We start from the raw sequence: 23517 nt of genomic DNA, 5'->3' as shown, positions 1-23517 counted from the left end.
TATTGTGATGGGTAGAGTCAAGCAGTCCTGTGTCTCCGGGCCGGACCCCAAAACAACATTGTTATTGTGATGGGTAAAGTCATGCAGTCCTGTGTCTCCGGGCCGGACCCCAAAACAACATTGTTATTGTGATGGGTAAAGTCATGCAGTCCTGTGTCTCCGGGCCGGACCCCAAAACAACATTGTTATTGTGATGGGTAGAGTCAAGCAGTCCTGTGTCTCCGGGCCGGACCCCAAAACAACATTGTTATTGTGATGGGTAAAGTCATGCAGTCCTGTGTCTCCGGGCCGGACCCCAAAACAACATTGTTATTGTGATGGGTAAAGTCAAGCAGTCCTGTGTCTCCGGGCCGGACCCCAAAACAACATTGTTATTGTGATGGGTAAAGTCATGCAGTCCTGTGTCTCCGGGCCGGACCCCAAAACAACATTGTTATTGTGATGGGTAAAGTCATGCAGTCCTGTGTCTCCGGGCCGGACCCCAAAACAACATTGTTATTGTGATGGGTAAAGTCAAGCAGTCCTGTGTCTCCGGGCCGGACCCCAAAACAACATTGTTATTGTGATGGGTAAAGTCAAGCAGTCCTGTGTCTCCGGGCCGGACCCCAAAACAACATTGTTATTGTGATGGGTAAAGTCATGCAGTCCTGTGTCTCCGGGCCGGACCCCAAAACAACATTGTTATTGTGATGGGTAAAGTCAAGCAGTCCTGTGTCTCCGGGCCGGACCCCAAAACAACATTGTTATTGTGATGGGTAAAGTCAAGCAGTCCTGTGTCTCCGGGCCGGACCCCAAAACAACATTGTTATTGTGATGGGTAAAGTCATGCAGTCCTGTGTCTCCGGGCCGGACCCCAAAACAACATTGTTATTGTGATGGGTAAAGTCATGCAGTCCTGTGTCTCCGGGCCGGACCCCAAAACAACATTGTTATTGTGATGGGTAAAGTCAAGCAGTCCTGTGTCTCCGGGCCGGACCCCAAAACAACATTGTTATTGTGATGGGTAAAGTCATGCAGTCCTGTGTCTCCGGGCCGGACCCCAAAACAACATTGTTATTGTGATGGGTAAAGTCATGCAGTCCTGTGTCTCCGGGCCGGACCCCAAAACAACATTGTTATTGTGATGGGTAAAGTCATGCAGTCCTGTGTCTCCGGGCCGGACCCCAAAACAACATTGTTATTGTGATGGGTAAAGTCATGCAGTCCTGTGTCTCCGGGCCGGACCCCAAAACAACATTGTTATTGTGATGGGTAAAGTCAAGCAGTCCTGTGTCTCCGGGCCGGACCCCAAAACAACATTGTTATTGTGATGGGTAAAGTCAAGCAGTCCTGTGTCTCCGGGCCGGACCCCAAAACAACATTGTTATTGTGATGGGTAAAGTCAAGCAGTCCTGTGTCTCCGGGCCGGACCCCAAAACAACATTGTTATTGTGATGGGTAAAGTCATGCAGTCCTGTGTCTCCGGGCCGGACCCCAAAACAACATTGTTATTGTGATGGGTAAAGTCAAGCAGTCCTGTGTCTCCGGGCCGGACCCCAAAACAACATTGTTATTGTGATGGGTAAAGTCAAGCAGTCCTGTGTCTCCGGGTCGGACCCCAAAACAACATTGTTATTGTGATGGGTAAAGTCAAGCAGTCCTGTGTCTCCGGGCCGGACCCCAAAACAACATTGTTATTGTGTCAAGCTGAAGTGACAGAGGAAGGCATTTCAAAAAGTATCTCATAGTCAGACTGTATTCTATAGCCTGAACACACTAATGTTATACACAGAACACCAACACACAGCTGTCTCTGGGCTGACCGTCTGTGTGCTGACCGTCTCTGGGCTGACCGTCTGTGGGCTGACCGTCTGTGGGCTGACCGTCTGTGGGCTGACCGTCTGTGGGCTGACGGTCTGTGGGCTGACCGTCTGTGGGCTGACGGTCTGTGGGCTGACGGTCTCTGGGCTGACTGACTCTGGGCTGACTGACTCTGGGCTGACTGACTCTGGGCTGACTGATCACTGAGAGAACAGGCAGAGAGGGGTCAGCCTCAGAGGTTATAGTTCAGCTGCCACTTGACCTCTCTGGTCCGTCAAGCCCTATCAAACCATCTGGCCCGTTGCCATTTGTGATCCCCCCCACACCCAACCTCCCTCTCCTCCCATCCTAGATGATTCAGACCCTGCTGGCAGCATTAACAGAGGTATCCCACTGGGGGGATGGCGGTATGGCAACAGCTCTCTCTCTCTCTCTCCTCCTCCTCCTCCTCCTATGGAAACAAACATTGCTGAGGCTGTTACAGCCATGTTTCCATCACCTCCACTGTGTATATTATATGAAGTGTCTATAGTTCTCCCACCGATGTCGCCGTTGTTATGCATAATATTATATGAAGAGTATGAAGTGTACATTAGACAGGGGTTATAGTTAATATAGGTCATGAATAATAAACAGGAAGTGTACATTAGACAGGGGTTATAGTTAATATAGGTCATGAATAATAAACAGGAAGTGTACATTAGACAGGGGTTATAGTTAATATAGGTCATGAATAATAAACAGGAAGTGTACATTAGACAGGGGTTATAGTTAATATAGGTCATGAATAATAAACAGGAAGTGTAAATTAGACAGGGGTTATAGTTAATATAGGTCATGAATAATACACAGGAAGTGTACATTAGACAGGGGTTATAGTTAATATAGGTCATGAATAATAAACAGGAAGTGTACATTACAGGGGTTATAGTTAATATAGGTCATGAATAAATAATAGTGAATAATAAACAGGAAGTGTAAATTAGACGGGTTATTGTTAATATAGGTCATGAATAATAAACAGGAAGTGTAAATTATACAGGGGTTATAGTTAATATAGGTAATTAATAATAAACAGGAAGTGTACATTAGACAGGGGTTATAGTTAATATAGGTCATGAATAATAAACAGGAAGTGTACATTACAGGGGTTATAGTTAATATAGGTCATGAATAAATAATAGTGAATAATAAACAGGAAGTGTACATTAGACAGGGGTTATAGTTAATATAGGTCATGAATAATAAACAGGAAGTGTACATTACAGGGGTTATAGTTAATATAGGTCATGAATAAATAATAGTGAATAATAAACAGGAAGTGTAAATTAGACGGGTTATTGTTAATATAGGTCATGAATAATAAACAGGAAGTGTAAATTAGACAGGGGTTATAGTTAATATAGGTAATTAATAATAAACAGGAAGTGTACATTAGACAGGGGTTATAGTTAATATAGGTCATTAATAATAAACAGGAAGTGTACATTAGACAGGGGTTATAGTTAATGTAGGTCATGAATAATAAACAGGAAGTGTAAATTAGACAGGGTTATAGTTAATAGAGGTCATGAATAATACATTATGAATTAACAGTCTGAGAAGTAATGTGATAATAAACAGGAAGAGACATGATGTCCTCTGGGGGAGCAGGAAATGTACTACTTCCTGCTTGCATCTACAGGCTTAAAACCACCGTCTCTGTATGTCGTCATCCCAAATGGCACCCTATTACCTATTTAGTGCACTACCCCATAGGACTCTGGTCAAATGTGGAGGGGAGTGTATGTCAAATCAAATCAAATCAAATGTATTTATATAGCCCTTCGTACATCAGCTGATATCTCAAAGTGCTGTACAGAAACCCAGCCTATAACCCCCAAACAGCAAGCAATGCAGGTGTAGAAGCACGGTGGCTAGGAAAAACTCCCTAGAAAGGCCAAAACCTAGGAAGAAACCTAGAGAGGAACCAGGCTATGAGGGGTGGCCAGTCCTCTTCTGGCTGTGCCGGGTGGAGATTATAACAGAACATGGCCAAGATGTTCAAATGTTCATAGATGACCAGCATGGTCGAATAATAATAATGTGTGTGGAGTGGGGGTACCTGTCATCCTCTACATGTGGCTGTCATCCTCTACATGTGGCTGTCATCCTCTACATGTGGCTGTCATCCTCTACATGTGGCTGTCATCCTCTACATGTGGCTGTCATCCTCTACATGTGGCTGTCATCCTCTACATGTACCTGTCATCCTCTACATGTGGCTGTCATCCTCTACATGTGGCTGTCATCCTCTACATGTACCTGTCATCCTCTACATGTACCTGTCATCCTCTACATGTACCTGTCATCCTCTACATGTACCTGTCATCCTCTACATGTACCTGTCATCCTCTACATGTAGCTGTCATCCTATACATGTAGCTGTCATCCTCTACTCTACATGTACCTGTCATCTTCTACTCTACATGTACCTGTCATCCTCTATATATATGTATATATATATCTGTACTGTAGTCTGGTCCTGGTAGATACTGTGTGTAGTCTAGTCCTGGTAGATACTGTATATAGTCTAGTCCTGGTAGATACTGTATGTAGTCTAGTCCTGGTAGATACTGTATATAGTCTAGTCCTGGTAGATACTGTATGTAGTCTAGTCCTGGTAGATACTGTATATAGTCTAGTCCTGGTAGATACTGTATGTAGTCTAGTCCTGGTAGATACTGTATGTAGTCTAGTCCTGGTAGATACTGTAGGTAGTCTAGTCCTGGTAGATACTGTATGTAGTCTAGTCCTGGTAGATACTGTATATAGTCTAGTCCTGGTAGATACTGTATGTAGTCTAGTCCTGGTAGATACTGTATGTAGTCTAGTCCTGGTAGATACTGTATGTAGTCTAGTCCTGGTAGATACTGTAGGTAGTCTAGTCCTGGTAGATACTGTATGTAGTCTAGTCCTGGTAGATACTGTATGTAGTCTAGTCCTGGTAGATACTGTATATAGTCTAATCCTGGTAGATACTGTATATAGTCTAATCCTGGTAGATACTGTATATAGTCTAGTCCTGGTAGATACTGTATGTAGTCTAGTCCTGGTAGATACTGTGTGTAGTCTAGTCCTGGTAGATACTGTATATAGTCTAGTCCTGGTAGATACTGTAGTCTAGTCCTGGTAGATACTGTATATAGTCTAGTCCTGGTAGATACTGTAGTCTAGTCCTGGTAGATACTGTAGTCTAGTCCTGGTAGATACTGTAGTCTAGTCCTGGTAGATACTGTAGTCTAGTCCTGGTAGATACTGTATGTAGTCTAGTCCTGGTAGATACGGTATGTAGTCTAGTCCTGGTAGATACGGTATGTAGTCTAGTCCTGGTAGATACTGTAGTCTAGTTCTGGTAGATACTGTATGTAGTCTAGTCCTGATAGATACTGTAGTCTAGTCCTGGTAGATACTGTATGTAGTCTAGTCCTGGTAGATACTGTATGTAGTCTAGTCCTGGTAGACACTGTTTTAACAGCCGTTCTAGATGCTCTGTCTTGAGAGGAGCTACCTGACTGCTAGTGTAGGAAGTATGAATTATTGAACAGACTGAGAGACTGCTCTGTCCACACTGACCCAGAACCAAGGGATTACCAAGGGAATTACCCAGAGAACCTAGGACAGGGATGGGCAACTCCAGTCCTCCAGGGCCTGATTGGTGTCACACTTTTGCCCCAGCTAACACACCTGACTCCAATAATCACCTAATCATGATCTTCAGTTAAGAATGCAGTTAGTTTAATCAGCTGAGTTCGCTAGGGATGGGGGAAATGGTTGACACCACTTCAGAGGTGGGCTTGAACCCAACCTGAGAGTTTCAACCTGAAACTCACCCCGAGAGCTACACCCCGAGAGCTACACCCTGAGAACTACAACCTGAGAGATACACCCTGAGAACTATAACCTGAGAGATACACCCTGAGAACTATAACCTGAGAGCTACAACCTGAGAGCTACACCCTGAGAACTATAACCTGAGAGCTACAACCTGAGAGATACACCCTGAGAACTATAACCTGAGAGATACACCCTGAGAACTATAACCTGAGAGCTACACCCTAAGAACTATAACCTGAGAGCTACACCCTAAGAACTATAACCTGAGAGATACACCCTGAGAGCTATAACCTGAGAGCTACAACCTGAGAGATACACCCTGAGAACTATAACCTGAGAGCTACAACCTGAGAACTATAACCTGAGAGCTACACCCTAAGAACTATAACCTGAGAGATACACCCTGAGAGCTATAACCTGAGAGCTACAACCTGAGAGATACACCCTGAGAACTATAACCTGAGAGATACACCCTGAGAACTATAACCTGAGAGATACACCCTGAGAACTATAACCTGAGAGATACACCCTGAGAACTATAACCTGAGAGATACACCCTGAGAACTATAACCTGAGAGCTACACCCTGAGAGCTATAACCTGAGAGATACACCCTGAGAGCTACAACCTGAGAGATACACCCTGAGAGCTACAACCTGAGAGCTACAACCTGAGAGCTACAACCTGAGAGCTACAACCTGAGAGATACACCCTGAGAACTATAACCTGAGAGCTACAACCTGAGAACTATAGCCTGAGAGCTACAACCTGAGAGCTATAACCTGAGAGATACACCCTGAGAGCTACAACCTGAGAGATACACCCTGAGAACTATAACCTGAGAGCTACAACCTGAGAGCTATAACCTGAGAGATACACCCTGAGAGCTATAACCTGAGAGCTATAACCTGAGAGATACACACTGAGAGCTATAACCTGAGAGATACACCCTGAGAGCTATAACCTGAGAGCTACAACTGTATGATCAAATAGAAATATATTAATGCAGTGTATGTCTGTTTCCTTATTAGTCCCTGGAGGCTGGGTTGGAGTGGTACTATGCACGTTCTCCTCTGTGATTACTCAGAGGGACAGGAAGTGAAAATAGGGCTGAAAATAGGAATGGATTTGTCACTTGTGGTTTTTGTGAATTTTTTATTAAAAATGCAAAAAAAATTGTGGCCTCATTTTACATTAGAGCGGCTGAAATGTTTCATTCTGAAAACAGGTTTTCTACCCCTCTTCAAAACCAGTGGCCTCATTTTACATGAGTAGCTGAAATGTTTTTCATCCTGAAAACAGTCACTACACAACTGTAGTTTTATGAAACCTGTATGATGCCACAATTCTGACAGTATTGTAAGTATTTTGGACTGTTTGTACTCTACAATATGACATACAATACGTTCTGTCTCTACATGAGCTCCAGAGGTGTTTCCTCCACAACTTAATATGTTGTGAACTGTTCATGACTGTTGCTGAGATGGAAAGGGACCGTTGGTGAAGGACAATCAGTCACAGCTAGTGGTGTTAGATAGAAAGGGGACAATCAGTCACAGCTAGTGGTGTTAGATAGAAAGAGACAATCAGTCACAGCTAGTGGTGTTAGATGGAACAAGACAATCAGTCACAGCTAGTGGTGTTAGATGGAACAGGACAATCAGTCCCAGCTAGTGGTGTTAGAAAGGGAGAATCAGAGGGCCTCCCGGGTGGCGCAGTGGTTAAGGGCGCTGTACTGCAGCGCCAGCTGTGCCATCAGAGTCCTGGGTTCGCGCCCAGGCTCTGTCGTAACCGGCCGCGACCGGGAGGTCCGTGGGGCGACGCACAATTGGCCTAGCGTCGCCCGGGTTAGGGAGGGCTTGGTCGGTAGGGGTGTCCTTGTCTCATCGCGCACCAGCGACTCCTGTGGCGGGCTGGGCGCAGTGTTCGCTAGCCAAGGTGGCCAGGTGCACGGTGTTTCCTCCGGCGCATTGGTGCGGCTGGCTTCCGGGTTGGATGTGCGCTGTGTTAAAGAAGCAGCGGCTTGGTTGGTTGTGTATCGGAGGACTTTCAACCTTCGTCTCTCCCGAGCCCGTACGGGAGTTGTAGCGATGAGACAAGATAGTAGCTACCAAAACAATTGGATACCACGAAATTGGGGAGAAAAAGGGGTAAAATTCAAAAAAAAAAGAAAGGGACAATCAGTCCCAGCTAGTGGTGTTAGAAAGGGACAATCAGTCACAGCTAGTGGTGTTAGAAAGAAAAGGGACAATCAGTCCCAGCTAGTGGTGTTAGAAAGAAAAGGGACAATCAGTCCCAGCTAGTGGTGTTAGAAAGAAAAGGGACAATCAGTCCCAGCTAGTGGTGTTAGAAAGAAAAGGGACAATCAGTCCCAGCTAGTGGTGTTAGAAAGAAAAGGGACAATCAGTCCCAGCTAGTGGTGTTAGAAAGAAAAGGGACAATCAGTCCCAGCTAGTGGTGTTAGAAAGGGACAATCAGTCCCAGCTAGTGGTGTTAGAAAGAAAAGGGACAATCAGTCCCAGCTAGTGGTGTTAGAAAGAAAAGGGACAATCAGTCCCAGCTAGTGGTGTTAGAAAGAAAAGGGACAATCAGTCCAGCTAGTGGTGTTAGAAAGAAAAGGGACAATCAGTCCCAGCTAGTGGTGTTAGAAAGAAAAGGGACAATCAGTCCCAGCTAGTGGTGTTAGAAAGAAAAGGGACAATCAGTCCAGCTAGTGGTGTTAGAAAGAAAAGGGACAATCAGTCCAGCTAGTGGTGTTAGAAAGGGACAATCAGTCCAGCTAGTGGTGTTAGAAAGGGACAATCAGTCCCAGCTAGTGGTGTTAGAAAGGGACAATCAGTCCAGCTAGTGGTGTTAGAAAGGGACAATCAGTCCCAGCTAGTGGTGTTAGAAAGGGACAATCAGTCCAGCTAGTGGTGTTAGAAAGGGACAATCAGTCCCAGCTAGTGGTGTTAGAAAGGGATAATCAGTCACAGCTAGCGGTGTTAGATAGAAAAGGGATAATCAGTCACAGCTAGTGGTGTTCGAAAGGGATAATCAGTCCCAGCTAGTGGTGTTAGAAAGGGACAATCAGTCCCAGCTAGTGGTGTTAGAAAGGGATAATCAGTCACAGCTAGTGGTGTTAGATAGAAAAGGGATAATCAGTCACAGCTAGTGGTGTTAGAAAGGGACAATCAGTCACAGCTAGTGGTGTTAAATAGAAAAGGGATAATCAGTCACAGCTAGTGATGTTAGAAAGGGATAATCAGTCCCAGCTAGTGGTGTTAGAAAGGGACAATCAGTCCCAGCTAGTGGTGTTAGAAAGGGATAATCAGTCACAGCTAGTGGTGTTAGTCATGTCACCAGATCTGCATATTACTGGGACTTATCTGTTTAATGTCGCTGCCAGAGCCAATAATGTATGTCATCTCTCATTCGAGAGTGAGTGTCGAATCAAAGTTTATTGGCGTGTGCGTGTGATTAGCAGAGGTAGATTCCCAGCTGTGCTTGAGAGCTCAGCCTAATCATCTGTAAATGTCTCTAAATACCACCAGTCCCCATGATGCATCTCTTCACAGCATCTCTGTGAATTCATTATTCATGACATAACATCCAATCAGGTGGGAGGGAGGTTGACGACCAGGAAACTCCCTGTTTAGGGGAACTGTCTCTGTATGTAGTGTCTTTAGTATGACATTAGGATGTTATAGCATGTATTACATCGCTAGCCATGCACCCCTTTATGTGGGTTAAAACCCCTTTTGAAGGCTAAAGTGTAGCTAAGCTAACAACACTGAAACAGCCTCAGGAAGTCTTCAGTGAACCATCTAAAATGCTTCTTTAGCAGGCTATGAGTCTTCCTATAGTGCTGAAACACAAACTTCATATCCAACCTTTACATCCCATCTCAACTTATATGAATTGAGAGGCTAAGACCCTGGAATGCTGCCTTCCTTCCTTCCTTCCTTCCTTCCTGCCTGCCTTCCATGTCTCTCTGTGTGTGACTGACTCTGATGGTGATCCTGGTAAACTAGTGTTTTAGCCTTTCATCCATCTTACAGCCCTGAAACACACACACACACACACACACACACACACACACACACACACACACACACAGCAGCAACCCTGAAACGTCGCAGCACATTCAGCCCAGAAGAGGACATTTGCAAAGTGGAGCGAAAAGCCAGTCTTCAACCTTCCACACACATCCACAATATACAGTACATTAACAACCTTCCACACTATACAGTACATTAACAACCTTCCACAATATACAGTACATTAACAACCTTCCACAATATACAGTACATTAACAACCTTCCACACTATCCAGTACATTAACAACCTTCCACACTATCCAGTACATTAACAACCTTCCACAATATACAGTACATTAACAACCTTCCACACTATACAGTACATTAACAACCTTCCACAATATACAGTACATTAACAACCTTCCACAATATACAGTACATTAACAACCTTCCACACTATCCAGTACATTAACAACCTTCCACACTATCCAGTACATTAACAACCTTCCACAATATACAGTACATTATCAACCTTCCACACTATACAGTACATTAACAATATACAGTACATTAACAACCTTCCACAATATACAGTACATTAATAACCTTCCACACTATATAGTACATTAACAATATACAGTACATTAACAACCTTCCACACTATCCAGTACATTAACAACCTTCCACAATATACAGTACATTAACAACCTTCCACACTATACAGTACATTAACAATATACAGTACATTAACAACCTTCCACACTATCCAGTACATTAACAATATCCAGTACATTAACAACCTTCCACAATATCCAGTACATTAACAACCTTCCACACTATCCAGTACATTAACAACCTTCCACACTATCCAGTACATTAACAACCTTCCACAATATCCAGTACATTAACAACCTTCCACACTATACAGTACATTATCAACCTTCCACACACATCCACAATATACAGTACAATAACAACCTTCCACACAGATCCACAATATACAGTACATTAACAACCTTCCACAATATACAGTTAATTTATATTTATTTTTGACAATAGATCAGTCTAGAGAAGGGTGGGTGTGATTGTATCGCTGTGCTGCTAGTCAGTCAGCCAATCTGTCAGCCAGCCAATTAGCCAGCCAGTCATCCAGCCAATCAGCCAGCCAATCAGCCAGTCATCCAATCAGCCAGCCAGACGTGTGCTGCTCTCACACATAATGTTAACATGTGGGCAGTGAGTGTGACTGTGCATGAGGTACTGGTACAGTAATCAAAATCAAATCAAATGTATTTATATAGCCCTTAGTACATCAGCTGATATCTCAAAGTGCTGTACAGAAACCCAGCCTAAAACCCCCAAACAGCAAGCAATGCAGGTGTAGAAGCACGGTGGCTAGGAAAAACTCCCTAGAAAGGCCAAAACCTAGGAAGAAACCTAGAGAGGAACCTAGGAAGAAACCTAGAGAGGAAACAGGCTATGTGGGGTGGCCAGTCCTCTTCTGGCTGTGCCGGGTGGAGATTATAACAGAACATGGCCAAGATGTTCAAATGTTCATAGATGACCAGCATGGTGGAATAATAATAACCACAGGCAGAACAGTTGAAAGTGGAGCAGCAGCACGGCCAGGTGGACTGGGGACAACATGGTGGGCAGTCGTGCTGACAGACATGAGCTCTCTCGCTCAATTTCTTTACAATTCAAATTGTTTTATTGGCATGACGTAACGATGTACAGCACCAGTCAACAGGTTGGACACACCGACTCATTCAAGGGTTTTTCTTATTTTTCTTTTTACCATTTTCTACATTGTAGAATAATATCGAAGACATCAAAACTATGAAATAACACATATGGAATCATGTAGTAACCAAAAAAGTGTTAAACAAATCTAAATATATTTTAGATTCTTCAAAGTAGCCACCCCTTTGGCTTAATGACAGCTTTGCACGCACTTGGCATTCTCTCAACCAGCTTCATCTGGAATGCTTTTCCAACAGGCTTGAAGGAGCACTGCTTTTCCTTCACTCTGCAGTCCAACTCATCCCAAACTATCTCAATTGGGTTGAGTTCGAGTGATTGTGGAGGCCAGGTCATCTGATGCAGCACTCCATAACTCTCCTTCTTGGTCAAATAGCCCTTACACAGCCTGGAGGTGTGTTGGGTCATTGTCCTATTGAAAAACAAATGATAGTCCCACTAAGAGCAAACCAGATGGGATGGCGTATCCTGCAGAATGCGGTGGTAGCCATGCTGGTTAAGTGTGCCTTAAATTCTAAATAAATCACTGACAGTGTCACCAGCAAAGCACCCCCCACACCATCACACCTCCTCCTCCATGCTTCATGGATTACAGCCTCGAGTCTTCTTGGATATGACGCCACAAGCTTGGCACACCTGTATTCGGGGAGTTTCTCCCATTCTTCTCTCCAGATCCTCTCAAGCTCTGTCAGGTTAGATGGGGAGTGTTGTTTCTCATGGTCTGAGAGGCCTTTAGGTGCTTTGGCAAACTCCAAGCGGGCTGTCATGTGCCTTTTTACTGAGGAGTGGCTTCTGTCTGGCCACTCTGCCATAAAGGACTGTTGGAGTGCTGCAGAGATGGTTGTCCTTCTGGAACGTTCTCCCATCTCCACAGAGGAACTCTGGAGCTCTGTCAGAGTGACCATTGGCCCTTCTCCCCCATTTGCTCAGTTTGACTGAGAGGCCAGATCTAGGAAGAGTCTTGGTGGTTCCAAACCTCTTCAATTTAAGAATGATAGAGGTCAAGTTGTTCTTGGGGACCTTCAATGCTGCAAAAAATGTTGGTACCCTTCCCCAGATCTGTGCCTCGACACAATCCTGTCTCTGAGCTCTACGGACAATTCCTTTGACATCATGGCCTGGTTTTTGCTCTGACATGCACTGCCAACTGTGGGACCTTGTATAGACAGGTGTGTGTCTTTCCAAGTCATGTCCAATCAATTTGTAATTTACCACAGGTGGACTCCAATCAAGTTGTAGAAACAACTCAAGGATGATCAATGGAAACAGGATGCACCTGAGCTCAATTTAGGGTCTGAATACTTATGTAAATAAGGTATTTCATTTGCTCACAAAAAAATTGGTTGTGTGTAGATCCATGAGGAAAAAATGTAAACAATTGTAGAATAAGACTAACGTAACAAAGTGGAAAAAGTCAAGGGGTCTGAATACCTTTTCAATGCACTGTACATTGATTTACTGCTTTCAATAACTTTGTAAAACAGTCCTGTATGCCAGACTTATGATTACCTCTCTGTAGCCTGTGGGACAGTGACAGCATGATTACCTCTCTGTAGCCTGTGGGACAGTGACAGCATGATTACCTCTCTGTAGCCTGTGGAACAGTGACATCATGATTACCTCTCTGTAGCCTGTGGGACAGTGACAGCATGATTACCTCTCTGTAGCCTGTGGGACAGTGACAGCATGATTACCTCTCTGTAGCCTGTGGAACAGTGACAGCATGCTTACCTCTCTGTAGCCTGTGGGACAGTGACAGCATGATTACCTCTGTAACCTGTGGAACAGTGACAGCATGATTACCTCTCTGTAGCCTGTGGGACAGTGACCGCATGATTACCTCTCTGTAGCCTGTGGGACAGTGACAGCATGATTACCTCTCTGTAGCCTGTGGAACAGTGACAGCATGATTACCTCTCTGTAACCTGTGGGACAGTGACAGCATGATTACCTCTCTGTAGCCTGTGGGACAGTGACAGCATGATTACCTCTCTGTAGCCTGTGGGACAGTGACAGCATGATTACCTCTCTGTAGCCTGTGGGACAGTGACAGCATGATTACCTCTCTGTAGCCTGTGGGACAGTGACAGCATGATTACCTCTCTGTAGCCTGTGGGACAGTGACAGCATGATTACCTCTCTGTAACCTGTGGAACAGTGACAGCATGATTACCTCTCTGTAGCCTGTGGGACAGTGACAGCATGATTACCTCTCTGTAACCTGTGGAACAGTGACAGCATGATTACCTCTCTGTAACCTGTGGAACAGTGACAGCATGATTACCTCTCTGTAGCCTGTGGGACAGTGACAGCATGATTACCTCTCTGTAACCTGTGGAACAGTGACAGCATGATTACCTCTCTGTAACCTGTGGGACAGTGACAGCATGATTACCTCTCTGTAGCCTGTGGGACAGTGACAGCATGATTACCTCTCTGTAGCCTGTGGGACAGTGACAGCATGATTACCTCTCTGTAGCCTGTGGGATAGTGACAGCATGATTACCTCTCTGTAGCCTGTGGAACAGTGACAGCATGATTACCTCTCTGTAACCTGTGGAACAGTGACAGCATGATTACCTCTCTGTAGCCTGTGGGACAGTGACAGCATGATTACCTCTCTGTAACCTGTGGAACAGTGACAGCATGATTACCTCTCTGTAGCCTGTGGGACAGTGACAGCATGATTACCTCTCTGTAGCCTGTGGGACAGTGTCAGCATGATTACCTCTCTGTAGCCTGTGGGACAGTGACAGCATGATTACCTCTCTGTAACCTGTGGAACAGTGACAGCATGCTTACCTCTCTGTAGCCTGTGGGACAGTGACAGCATGATTACCTCTCTGTAACCTGTGGAACAGTGACAGCATGATTACCTCTCTGTAGCCTGTGGGACAGTGACAGCATGATTACCTCTCTGTAGCCTGTGGAACAGTGACAGCATGATTACCTCTCTGTAGCCTGTGGGACAGTGACAGCATGATTACCTCTCTGTAACCTGTGGAACAGTGACAGCATGATTACCTCTCTGTAGCCTGTGGGACAGTGACAGCATGATTACCTCTCTGTAGCCTGTGGGACAGTGACAGCATGATTACCTCTCTGTAGCCTGTGGGACAGTGACAGCATGATTACCTCTCTGTAACCTGTGGAACAGTGACAGCATGATTACCTCTCTGTAGCCTGTGGGACAGTGACAGCATGATTACCTCTCTGTAGCCTGTGGGACAGTGACAGCATGATTACCTCTCTGTAGCCTGTGGGACAGTGACAGCATGATTACCTCTCTGTAACCTGTGGAACAGTGACAGCATGATTACCTCTCTGTAGCCTGTGAGTAACAATGTCTGTCTTACACCATGTCTCCTTCAGAATGATGACATTTACAACTACAGTCCAAAGGTTCACTAGTGGAGGCCCTGAACGTTCCACATGCTAACTGATAGCAATTTAATATTGCAAAAATACAGTAACTACTAAGATACAGTAACTACTAAGATACTGTAACTACTAAGATACTGTAACTACAATGATACTGTAACTACAAAGATACTGTAACTACTAAGATACAGTAACTACTAAGATACTGTAACTACTAAGATACTGTAACTACAATGATACAGTAACTACTAAGATACTGTAACTACAATGATACTGTAACTACTAAGATACAGTAACTACAAAGCTCGCTCTATCGATCTCTCCAAGTGGAATCAAAATCACTCTCCCTTCACCATGATGATGCAGGGATGAACTGCATTCCCTCCACCAGGCACTAGCTACAGAGACTAAAGGACAAGTCTCTGTCTCTCTCTAGCTACAGAGACTAAAGGACAAACCTCTGTCTCTCTCTCTAGCTACAGAGACTAAAGGACAAGTCTCTGTCTCTCTCTAGCTACAGAGACTAAAGGACACGCCTCTGTCTCTCTCTAGCTACAGAGACTAAAGGACAAGTCTCTGTCTCTCTCTAGCTACAGAGACTAAAGGACAAACCTCTGTCTCTCTCTAGCTACAGAGACTAAAGGACAAACCTCTGTCTCTCTCTAGCTACAGAGACTAAAGGACAAACCTCTGTCTCTCTCTAGCTACAGAGACTAAAGGACAAACCTCTGTCTCTCTCTAGCTACAGAGACTAAAGGACAAACCTCTGTCTCTCTCTAGCTACAGAGACTAAAGGACAAAGCTCTGTCTCTCTCTCTAGCTACAGAGACTAAAGGACAAACCTCTGTATCTCTCTAGCTACAGAGACTAAAAGACAAAAGCTGTGTCTCTCTCTCTGTCTCTCTCTCTATGTGTGTGTCTCTCTCTCTCTCTGTGTCTCTCTCTCTCTCTCTCTGTCTCTCTCTCTCTCTCTAGCTACAGAGACTAAAAGCTCTGTCTCTCTCTCTGTGTATCTCTCTCTCTGTCTCTCTCTCTCTAGCTACAGAGACTAAAAGCTCTGTCTCTCTCTCTGTGTATCTCTCTCTCTGTGTCTCTCTCTCTCTGTCTCTCTCTCTCTAGCTACAGAGACTAAAAGCTAAAGCTCTCTAATGTTCTTTTCCTTACATCTTTAGAAGGCAGAATCTTACCCACTGCCCCTCTCCTCCCCTACTCTCTTTTCTAGTCTGATCTCTCTTAAGGACATACATCTTGAAACAGGCACAGCTCTCCAGGAGGGCCACTCCACTAAAGAAAATACTGAGAGAAAAAGAGTCCTTATGTCATGTTGTAACCTTGATCTGATGTCATGTTGTAACCTTGATCTGATGTCATGTTGTAACCTTGATCTGATGTCATGTTGTAACCTTGATCTGATGTCATGTTGTAACCTTGATCTGATGTCATGTTGTAACCTTGATCTGATGTCATGTTGGAACCTTGATCTGATGTCATGTTGTAACCTTGATCTGATGTCATGTTGTAACCTTGATCTGATGTCATGTTGTAACCTTGATCTGATGTCATGTTGTAACCTTGATCTGATGTCATGTTGGAACCTTGATCTGATGTCATGTTGTAACCTTGATCTGATGTCATGTTGTAACCTTGATCTGATGTCATGTTGGAACCTTGATTTGATGTCATGTTGGAACCTTGATCTGATGTCATGTTGTAACCTTGATCTGATGTCATGTTGGAACCTTGATCTGATGTCATGTTGTAACCTTGATCTGATGTCATGTTGTAACCTTGATCTGATGTCATGTTGTAACCTTGATCTGATGTCATGTTGGAACCTTGATCTGATGTCATGTTGTAACCTTGATCTGATGTCATGTTGGAACCTTGATTTGATGTCATGTTGTAACCTTGATCTGATGTCATGTTGTAACCTTGATCTGATGTCATGTTGTAACCTTGATCTGATGTCATGTTGTAACCTTGATCTGATGTCATGTTGTAACCTTGATCTGATGTCATGTTGGAACCTTGATCTGATGTCATGTTGTAACCTTGATCTGATGTCATGTTGTAACCTTGATCTGATGTCATGTTGTAACCTTGATCTGATGTCATGTTGTAACCTTGATCTGATGTCATGTTGTAACCTTGATCTGATGTCATGTTGGAACCTTGATCTGATGTCATGTTGTAACCTTGATCTGATGTCATGTTGTAACCTTGATCTGATGTCATGTTGTAACCTTGATCTGATGTCATGTTGTAACCTTGATCTGATGTCATGTTGTAACCTTGATCTGATGTCATGTTGTAACCTTGATCTGATGTCATGTTGGAACCTTGATCTGATGTCATGTTGTAACCTTGATCTGATGTCATGTTGGAACCTTGATCTGATGTCATGTTGTAACCTTGATCTGATGTCATGTTGTAACCTTGATCTGATGTCATGTTGTAACCTTGATCTGATGTCATGTTGTAACCTTGATCTGATGTCATGTTGTAACCTTGATCTGATGTCATGTTGGAACCTTGATCTGATGTCATGTTGTAACCTTGATCTGATGTCATGTTGTAACCTTGATCTGATGTCATGTTGGAACCTTGATCTGATGTCATGTTGTAACCTTGATCTGATGTCATGTTGTAACCTTGATCTGATGTCATGTTGGAACCTTGATCTGATGTCATGTTGGAACCTTGATCTGATGTCATGTTGTAACCTTGATCTGATGTCATGTTGTAACCTTGATCTGATGTCATGTTGGAACCTTGATCTGATGTCATGTTGTAACCTTGATCTGATGTCATGTTGGAACCTTGATCTGATGTCATGTTGTAACCTTGATCTGATGTCATGTTGGAACCTTGATCTGATGTCATGTTGGAACCTTGACCACTTCCCCTGTCTGTTCTCTGTACCCACGTTTCATTTCATTTCTGTACCAACTACATCACAGTGACTTTGATATTGGATATAGTCTATATTTTCTACCCTCTTTTATCCCCTCCTCTTGTAGAATCTCCTCCTCCTCTAGAATATCCTGCTCCTGTAGAATCTCCTCCTCCTCTAGAATATCCTGCTCCTGTAGAATCTCCTCCTCCTCTAGAATATCCTGCTCCTGTAGAATCTCCTCCTCCTCTAGAATATCCTGCTCCTGTAGAATCTCCTCCTCCTCTAGAATATCCTGCTCCTGTAGAATCTCCGCCTCCTGTGGAACTCCTCATCTGATAGAATATCCTCCTGTAGAATCACCTACTGTAGAATCTCCTCCTCCTGTAGAATCTCATCCTCTTGTAGAATCTCATCCTCTTGTGTGTTTGTGATGCTCCAGTTCTCAGTGGAGGAGAGGAGGAAGGAGAGAGAGAGAGAGAGGGAGAGGGAGGAAGGAGAGAGGGAAGGGAGGGAGGGAGGGAGGGAGGGAGGGAGGGAGGGAGGGAGGGAGGGAGGGAGGGAGGGAGGGAGGGAGGGAGGGAGGGAGGGAGGGAGGGAGGGGGAAAGGGAAGAGAGAGAGGGAGGGGAGCAGATGAGGGAGGGAAGAGAGGAGAGCGTGTTATACTGGAGATTCCCATGGTAACACACAGTAGGGTGGAAAGAATGAGGGAGAGAGAGATTCTGAAAGTATTCAGATCCCTTCACTTTTTCCACATTTTGATATTTTACAGCCGTATTCTAAAATGGATTAAGTAAATAAAAGCATTACGATTTCCCTTCACTGGAACTAAGAGGCGTAGCCCGAACCATGAACAACAGCCCCAGACGTCATCCACCAAACTTTACAGTTGGCACTATGCATTGGGGCAGGTAGCGTTCTCCTGGCATCTGCCCAACCCAGATTTGTCCGTCAGACTTCCAGATGGTGAAGCGTGATTCATCACTCCAGAGAACGCGTTTCCACTGATTCAGAGTCCAATAGCGGCGAGCTTTACACCACTGCAGCCAACACTTAGCATTGCACATGGTGATCGTTAGGCTTGTGTGCGGCTGCTCGACCATGGAAACCCATTTCATGAAGCTCCCGACAAACAGTTATTGTGCTGACTTTGCTTCCAGAGGCAGTTTGGAAGTCGGTAGTGAGTGTTGCAACCGAGGACAGACAATTTTTATGCGCTGCGCGCTTCAGCTTGTGTGGCCTACCACTCTCGCGGCTGAGCCGTTGTTGCTCCTAGATGTTTTCACAATAACAGCACTCACAGTTGACCGGGGGCAGCTCTAGCAGGGCAGAAATTTTACAAACTGACTTGTTGGAAAGGTGGCATCCGATGACGGTGCCTGAAATAGTGGAATCCACTCATTTGAAGGGGCGTCCACATACTGCTGTATATGAGTATCATTAGAAGGGGCGTCCTCATACTGCTGTATATGAGTATCATTTGAAGGGGTGTCCACATACTGCTGTATATGAGTATCATTTGAAGGGGTGTCCTCATACTGCTGTATATGAGTATCATTTGAAGGGGTGTCCTCATACTGCTGTATATGAGTATCATTTGAAGGGGTGTCCTCATACTGCTGTATATGAGTATCATTTGAAGGGGTGTCCTCATACTGCTGTATATGAGTATCATTTGAAGGGGTGTCCTCATACTGCTGTATATGAGTATCATTTGAAGGGGCGTCCACATACTGCTGTATATGAGTATCATTTGAAGGGGTGTCCTCATACTGCTGTATATGAGTATCATTTGAAGGGGTGTCCACATACTGCTGTATATGAGTATCATTTGAAGGGGTGTCCACATACTGCTGTATATGAGTATCATTTGAAGGGGTGTCCACATACTGCTGTATATGAGTATCATTTGAAGGGGTGTCCTCATACTGCTGTATATGAGTATCATTTGAAGGGGTGTCCACATACTGCTGTATATGAGTATCATTTGAAGGGGTGTCCACATACTGCTGTATATGAGTATCATTTGAAGGGGTGTCCACATACTGCTGTATATGAGTATCATTTGAAGGGGTGTCCTCATACTGCTGTATATGAGTATCATTTGAAGGGGTGTCCACATACTGCTGTATATGAGTATCATTTGAAGGGGTGTCCACATACTGCTGTATATGAGTATCTGGCTTGTCATTCTTACTGCTTCCCTTGTAATGCCTTTATCTTTGTGATTGAATACCCACGTATTTCAGTTATGTATTTGTTACATAAAGTAACTCTCTCCCTCTCTCCCTCTCTCCCTCCCTCTCTCCCTCCCTCCCTCTCTCCCTCCCTCTCTCCCTCCCTCCCTCCCTCCCTCCCTCTCTCTTCCCTTCTCTAGGTAAATATGTGTACCAGCCGATGACCAACGTGTGCCGCCTCCCCAGCACCCCAGTGCCTGCCACGCCCACAGACCACCCCCATACCATGGACCTGACAGTCTCATTGGCCGAACGCTTCCTCATGACCGCCCCCGCCTTCCAAGCCCCGCCCTGCCTGGAGTCGCCAAAGTTCTGCATCATCTCAGACCTCTTCGTGGACGACTACATGGTCAAACGCATCAATGGGAAGATGTGCTATGTCCAGAGACCTCAACCTTCGACCATGCCCAGCCCGCCTCAATCACATCCCCCTCACCCCTGGTCCAAACCCCACCCCCAACGGACCCCCAGACACCACCCACACACCCAGCCCAGACCACACCCCCAGGGCACCAAGCCCAGTGCCCTGGGGGACAAGGTCACCACCCCCAAAATAGACCACTGTTCCTCCCCGTCCAGCTCTGAGGATTCTGGGATAAATGCGCTGGGCGGCCATTACATGGAGTCATGTGACGAGGGTTCTGAGGAAGAGGAGGAAGACGAGGAGGAAGTGGAGGAGGAGGATGAAGAGTTAAGTAGTGATGGAGAGTCTAGTCCACTAAGTATGTGGAATCAAGATGAGTGTTCTCTGCTCTCTCCGTCCAAGTCTATGGTGGAGATTATTGAGAAGATCGAGACAACTGTGTGAGACAACTTGCACTGTCGCGTTGAGATAGAGACGATGGGACAGTGATCTAGCCGGTTCAGCTTAGAGCCACACACACACACACACACACACACACACACAAAAGCCTGTCAACGTTCCTCTAACTTATACTAATCGTACATCATCAAAACAGTGACCTGTTACCTATGAACTTTGACCTTTCACCTGTTATAGCATGGTTATCTATGACCTTTCACCCTGTTATAGCATGGTTACCTACGGCCTTTCACCCTTTTATAGCATGGTGTACCGACCGCATTCTACTCTGGAGGGATTTCACTTATCTTTCCAGACCAGGAGTCAGCTGAAAAAAACCCACAAATGAACAAGAGCACTAATGTAGGAATCAGTGAATGTGATCTAGTCCATGACCCAACACACTAAAAGAAGAGCACGAAGTGACCAAACACACTCTGAGGATTGAGGCTACTACTTTTTACACAACAATCAAGGTTCAAACCCAAATGGCACCCTATTCTCTATATAGTGCACTACTTTAGACCAGGGCCCATAGGGGATAGTGCACTACTTTAGACCAGGGGCCCATAGGGGATAGTGCACTACTTTAGACCAGGGGCCCATAGGGGATAGTGCACTACTTTAGACCAGGGGCCCATAGGGGATAGTGCACTACTTTAGACCAGGGGCCCATAGGGGATAGTGCACTACTTTAGACCAGGGGCCCATAGGGGATAGTGCACTACTTTAGACCAGGGGCCCATAGGGGATAGTGCACTACTTTAGACCAGGGCCCATAGGGGATAGTGCACTACTTTAGACTATGGCCCATAGGGGATAGTGTACTACTTTAGACCAGGACCCATAAGGGATAGTGCACTACTTTAGACCAGGGCCCATAAGGGATAGTGCACTACTTTAGACCAGGGCCTATAGGGGATAGTGCACTACTTTAGACCAGGGCCCATAAGGGATAGTGCACTACTTTAGACCAGGGGCCCATAGGGGATAGTGCACTACTTATCTACACCGGTGGAGGAGGGGTTACAGCGTCCAGACACACCCAGTGTCCTGCCAAGGCTTTCTGACAATCATCTGACTATATGGGAAGTGTGAACATAGACCCTGTACATGTAACTGCCTGAGGAGTCACAGCCCAGGACAGGAAATCTCAGTGTATTACAGACACAATGCAGAGCAGTAGCAGTGGGACTAGGACATTGTTCTGACCACGACAAAACAACAACAACAAGACCCGCTGTGTGTCTTGTCCGTCTCTAAATGATTGCTCCAATCACATGTCGAGGGTCTTGAACAAAGCACACCTTTCTGATCTATTAATAACACACAGAAACTATAGACACGCACGCACACAAACACGCATATATATACACACGCTTTGTGGGTGAATTTCTATTCCTCTCTGATTGAAAGAGAATCGTAACATCAGGGATAAAAATATATATACTCTTTAAAACATCACTGTAAATACAGATGCAGGATCTTAATTTGATCACCGTGTTGCAGGACAACTTTCCTGCAATGCAGGAAATATACAACTTGTAGTGTATTTGAGGTTTTAAAAGGCTTCTGAAGTTTCTAATTTCCACTTTGAAATTTCAGACTTGATTTCCATCTATCAACCCCGACAAAAATGTAAATTCATTAAAATCCACGTAACATTTTCACATTTCCTGTTGATGCAGGGTTCATTTCATACTGTAGCAAACTGGCTCAAATGAAGATCCTACATCTGTACACATACAGTCAAATGATCACATATTACAGAGGGAATATCAAGCAAACCATGATCTGATTTTTCTAATAAATGTTTCCACTAAAAAGAGGCTGCCTTGTGTGTTTTGTGTGGTGATTGAGTCCCAAGAAGTGAGTTTGTCATTTTCACATTTCTATCAGCATGTATCTCTAAAACAGCATTACAATACATCCATCAGAAACAGTAGAGATATAGGATTAATACAGTACAATATGACCTCACTGTCAACAGTAGAGATATAGGATTAATACAGTACAGTAGATATAGGATTAATACAGTACAGTAGAGACATAGGATTAATACAGTACAGTAGATATAGGATTAATACAGTACAGTATTACCTCACTGTCAACAGTAGAGATATAGGATTAATACAGTACAATATTACCTCACTGTCAACAGTAGAGATATAGGACTAATACAGTACAATATGACCTCACTGTCAACAGTAGAGATATAGGATTAATACAGTACAATATTACCTCACTGTCAACAGTAGAGATATAGGATTAATACAGTACAATATGACCTCACTGTCAACAGTAGAGATATAGGATTAATACAGTACAGTAGAGATATAGGATTAATACAGTACAATATGACCTCACTGTCAACAGTAGAGATATAGGATTAATACAGTACAATATTACCTCACTGTCAACAGTAGAGATATAGGACTAATACAGTACAATATGACCTCACTGTCAACAGTAGAGATATAGGATTAATACAGTACAGTAGAGATATAGGATTAATACAGTACAGTAGAGATATAGGACTAATACAGTACAATATGACCTCACTGTCAACAGTAGAGATATAGGATTAATACAGTACAGTAGAGATATAGGATTAATACAGTACAGTAGAGATATAGGATTAATACAGTACAATATGACCTCACTGTCAACAGTAGAGATATAGGATTAATACAGTACAGTAGAGATATAGGATTAATACAGTACAGTAGAGATATAGGATTAATACAG

At 44.3% G+C, this 23517-nt stretch overlaps 1 protein-coding gene across 1 annotated transcript in view; it reads left to right on the top strand.

Annotated features, from left to right (window-relative positions):
• The window catches only part of c18h3orf70 (chromosome 18 C3orf70 homolog), a 28628-nt gene extending 6033 nt beyond the window's left edge, over positions 1-22595 (top strand). The window contains exon 2 of the mRNA XM_036981982.2: positions 20108-22595. Coding sequence (XP_036837877.2) covers positions 20108-20775 — 668 coding nt within the window. The 3' untranslated portion in view covers positions 20776-22595. The remainder of the gene's footprint in view (positions 1-20107) is intronic.
• The last annotated feature ends 922 nt before the right edge of the window (positions 22596-23517 follow it).

This window comes from Oncorhynchus mykiss, chromosome 18, assembly GCF_057628025.1.
Source record: "Oncorhynchus mykiss isolate SJ-2025 chromosome 18, ASM5762802v1, whole genome shotgun sequence".
Classification (NCBI taxonomy): Eukaryota; Metazoa; Chordata; class Actinopteri; order Salmoniformes; family Salmonidae; genus Oncorhynchus; species Oncorhynchus mykiss.
Note: the sequence above shows the minus strand (reverse complement) of the source record. Positions and strands in the feature narration are given on the sequence as shown.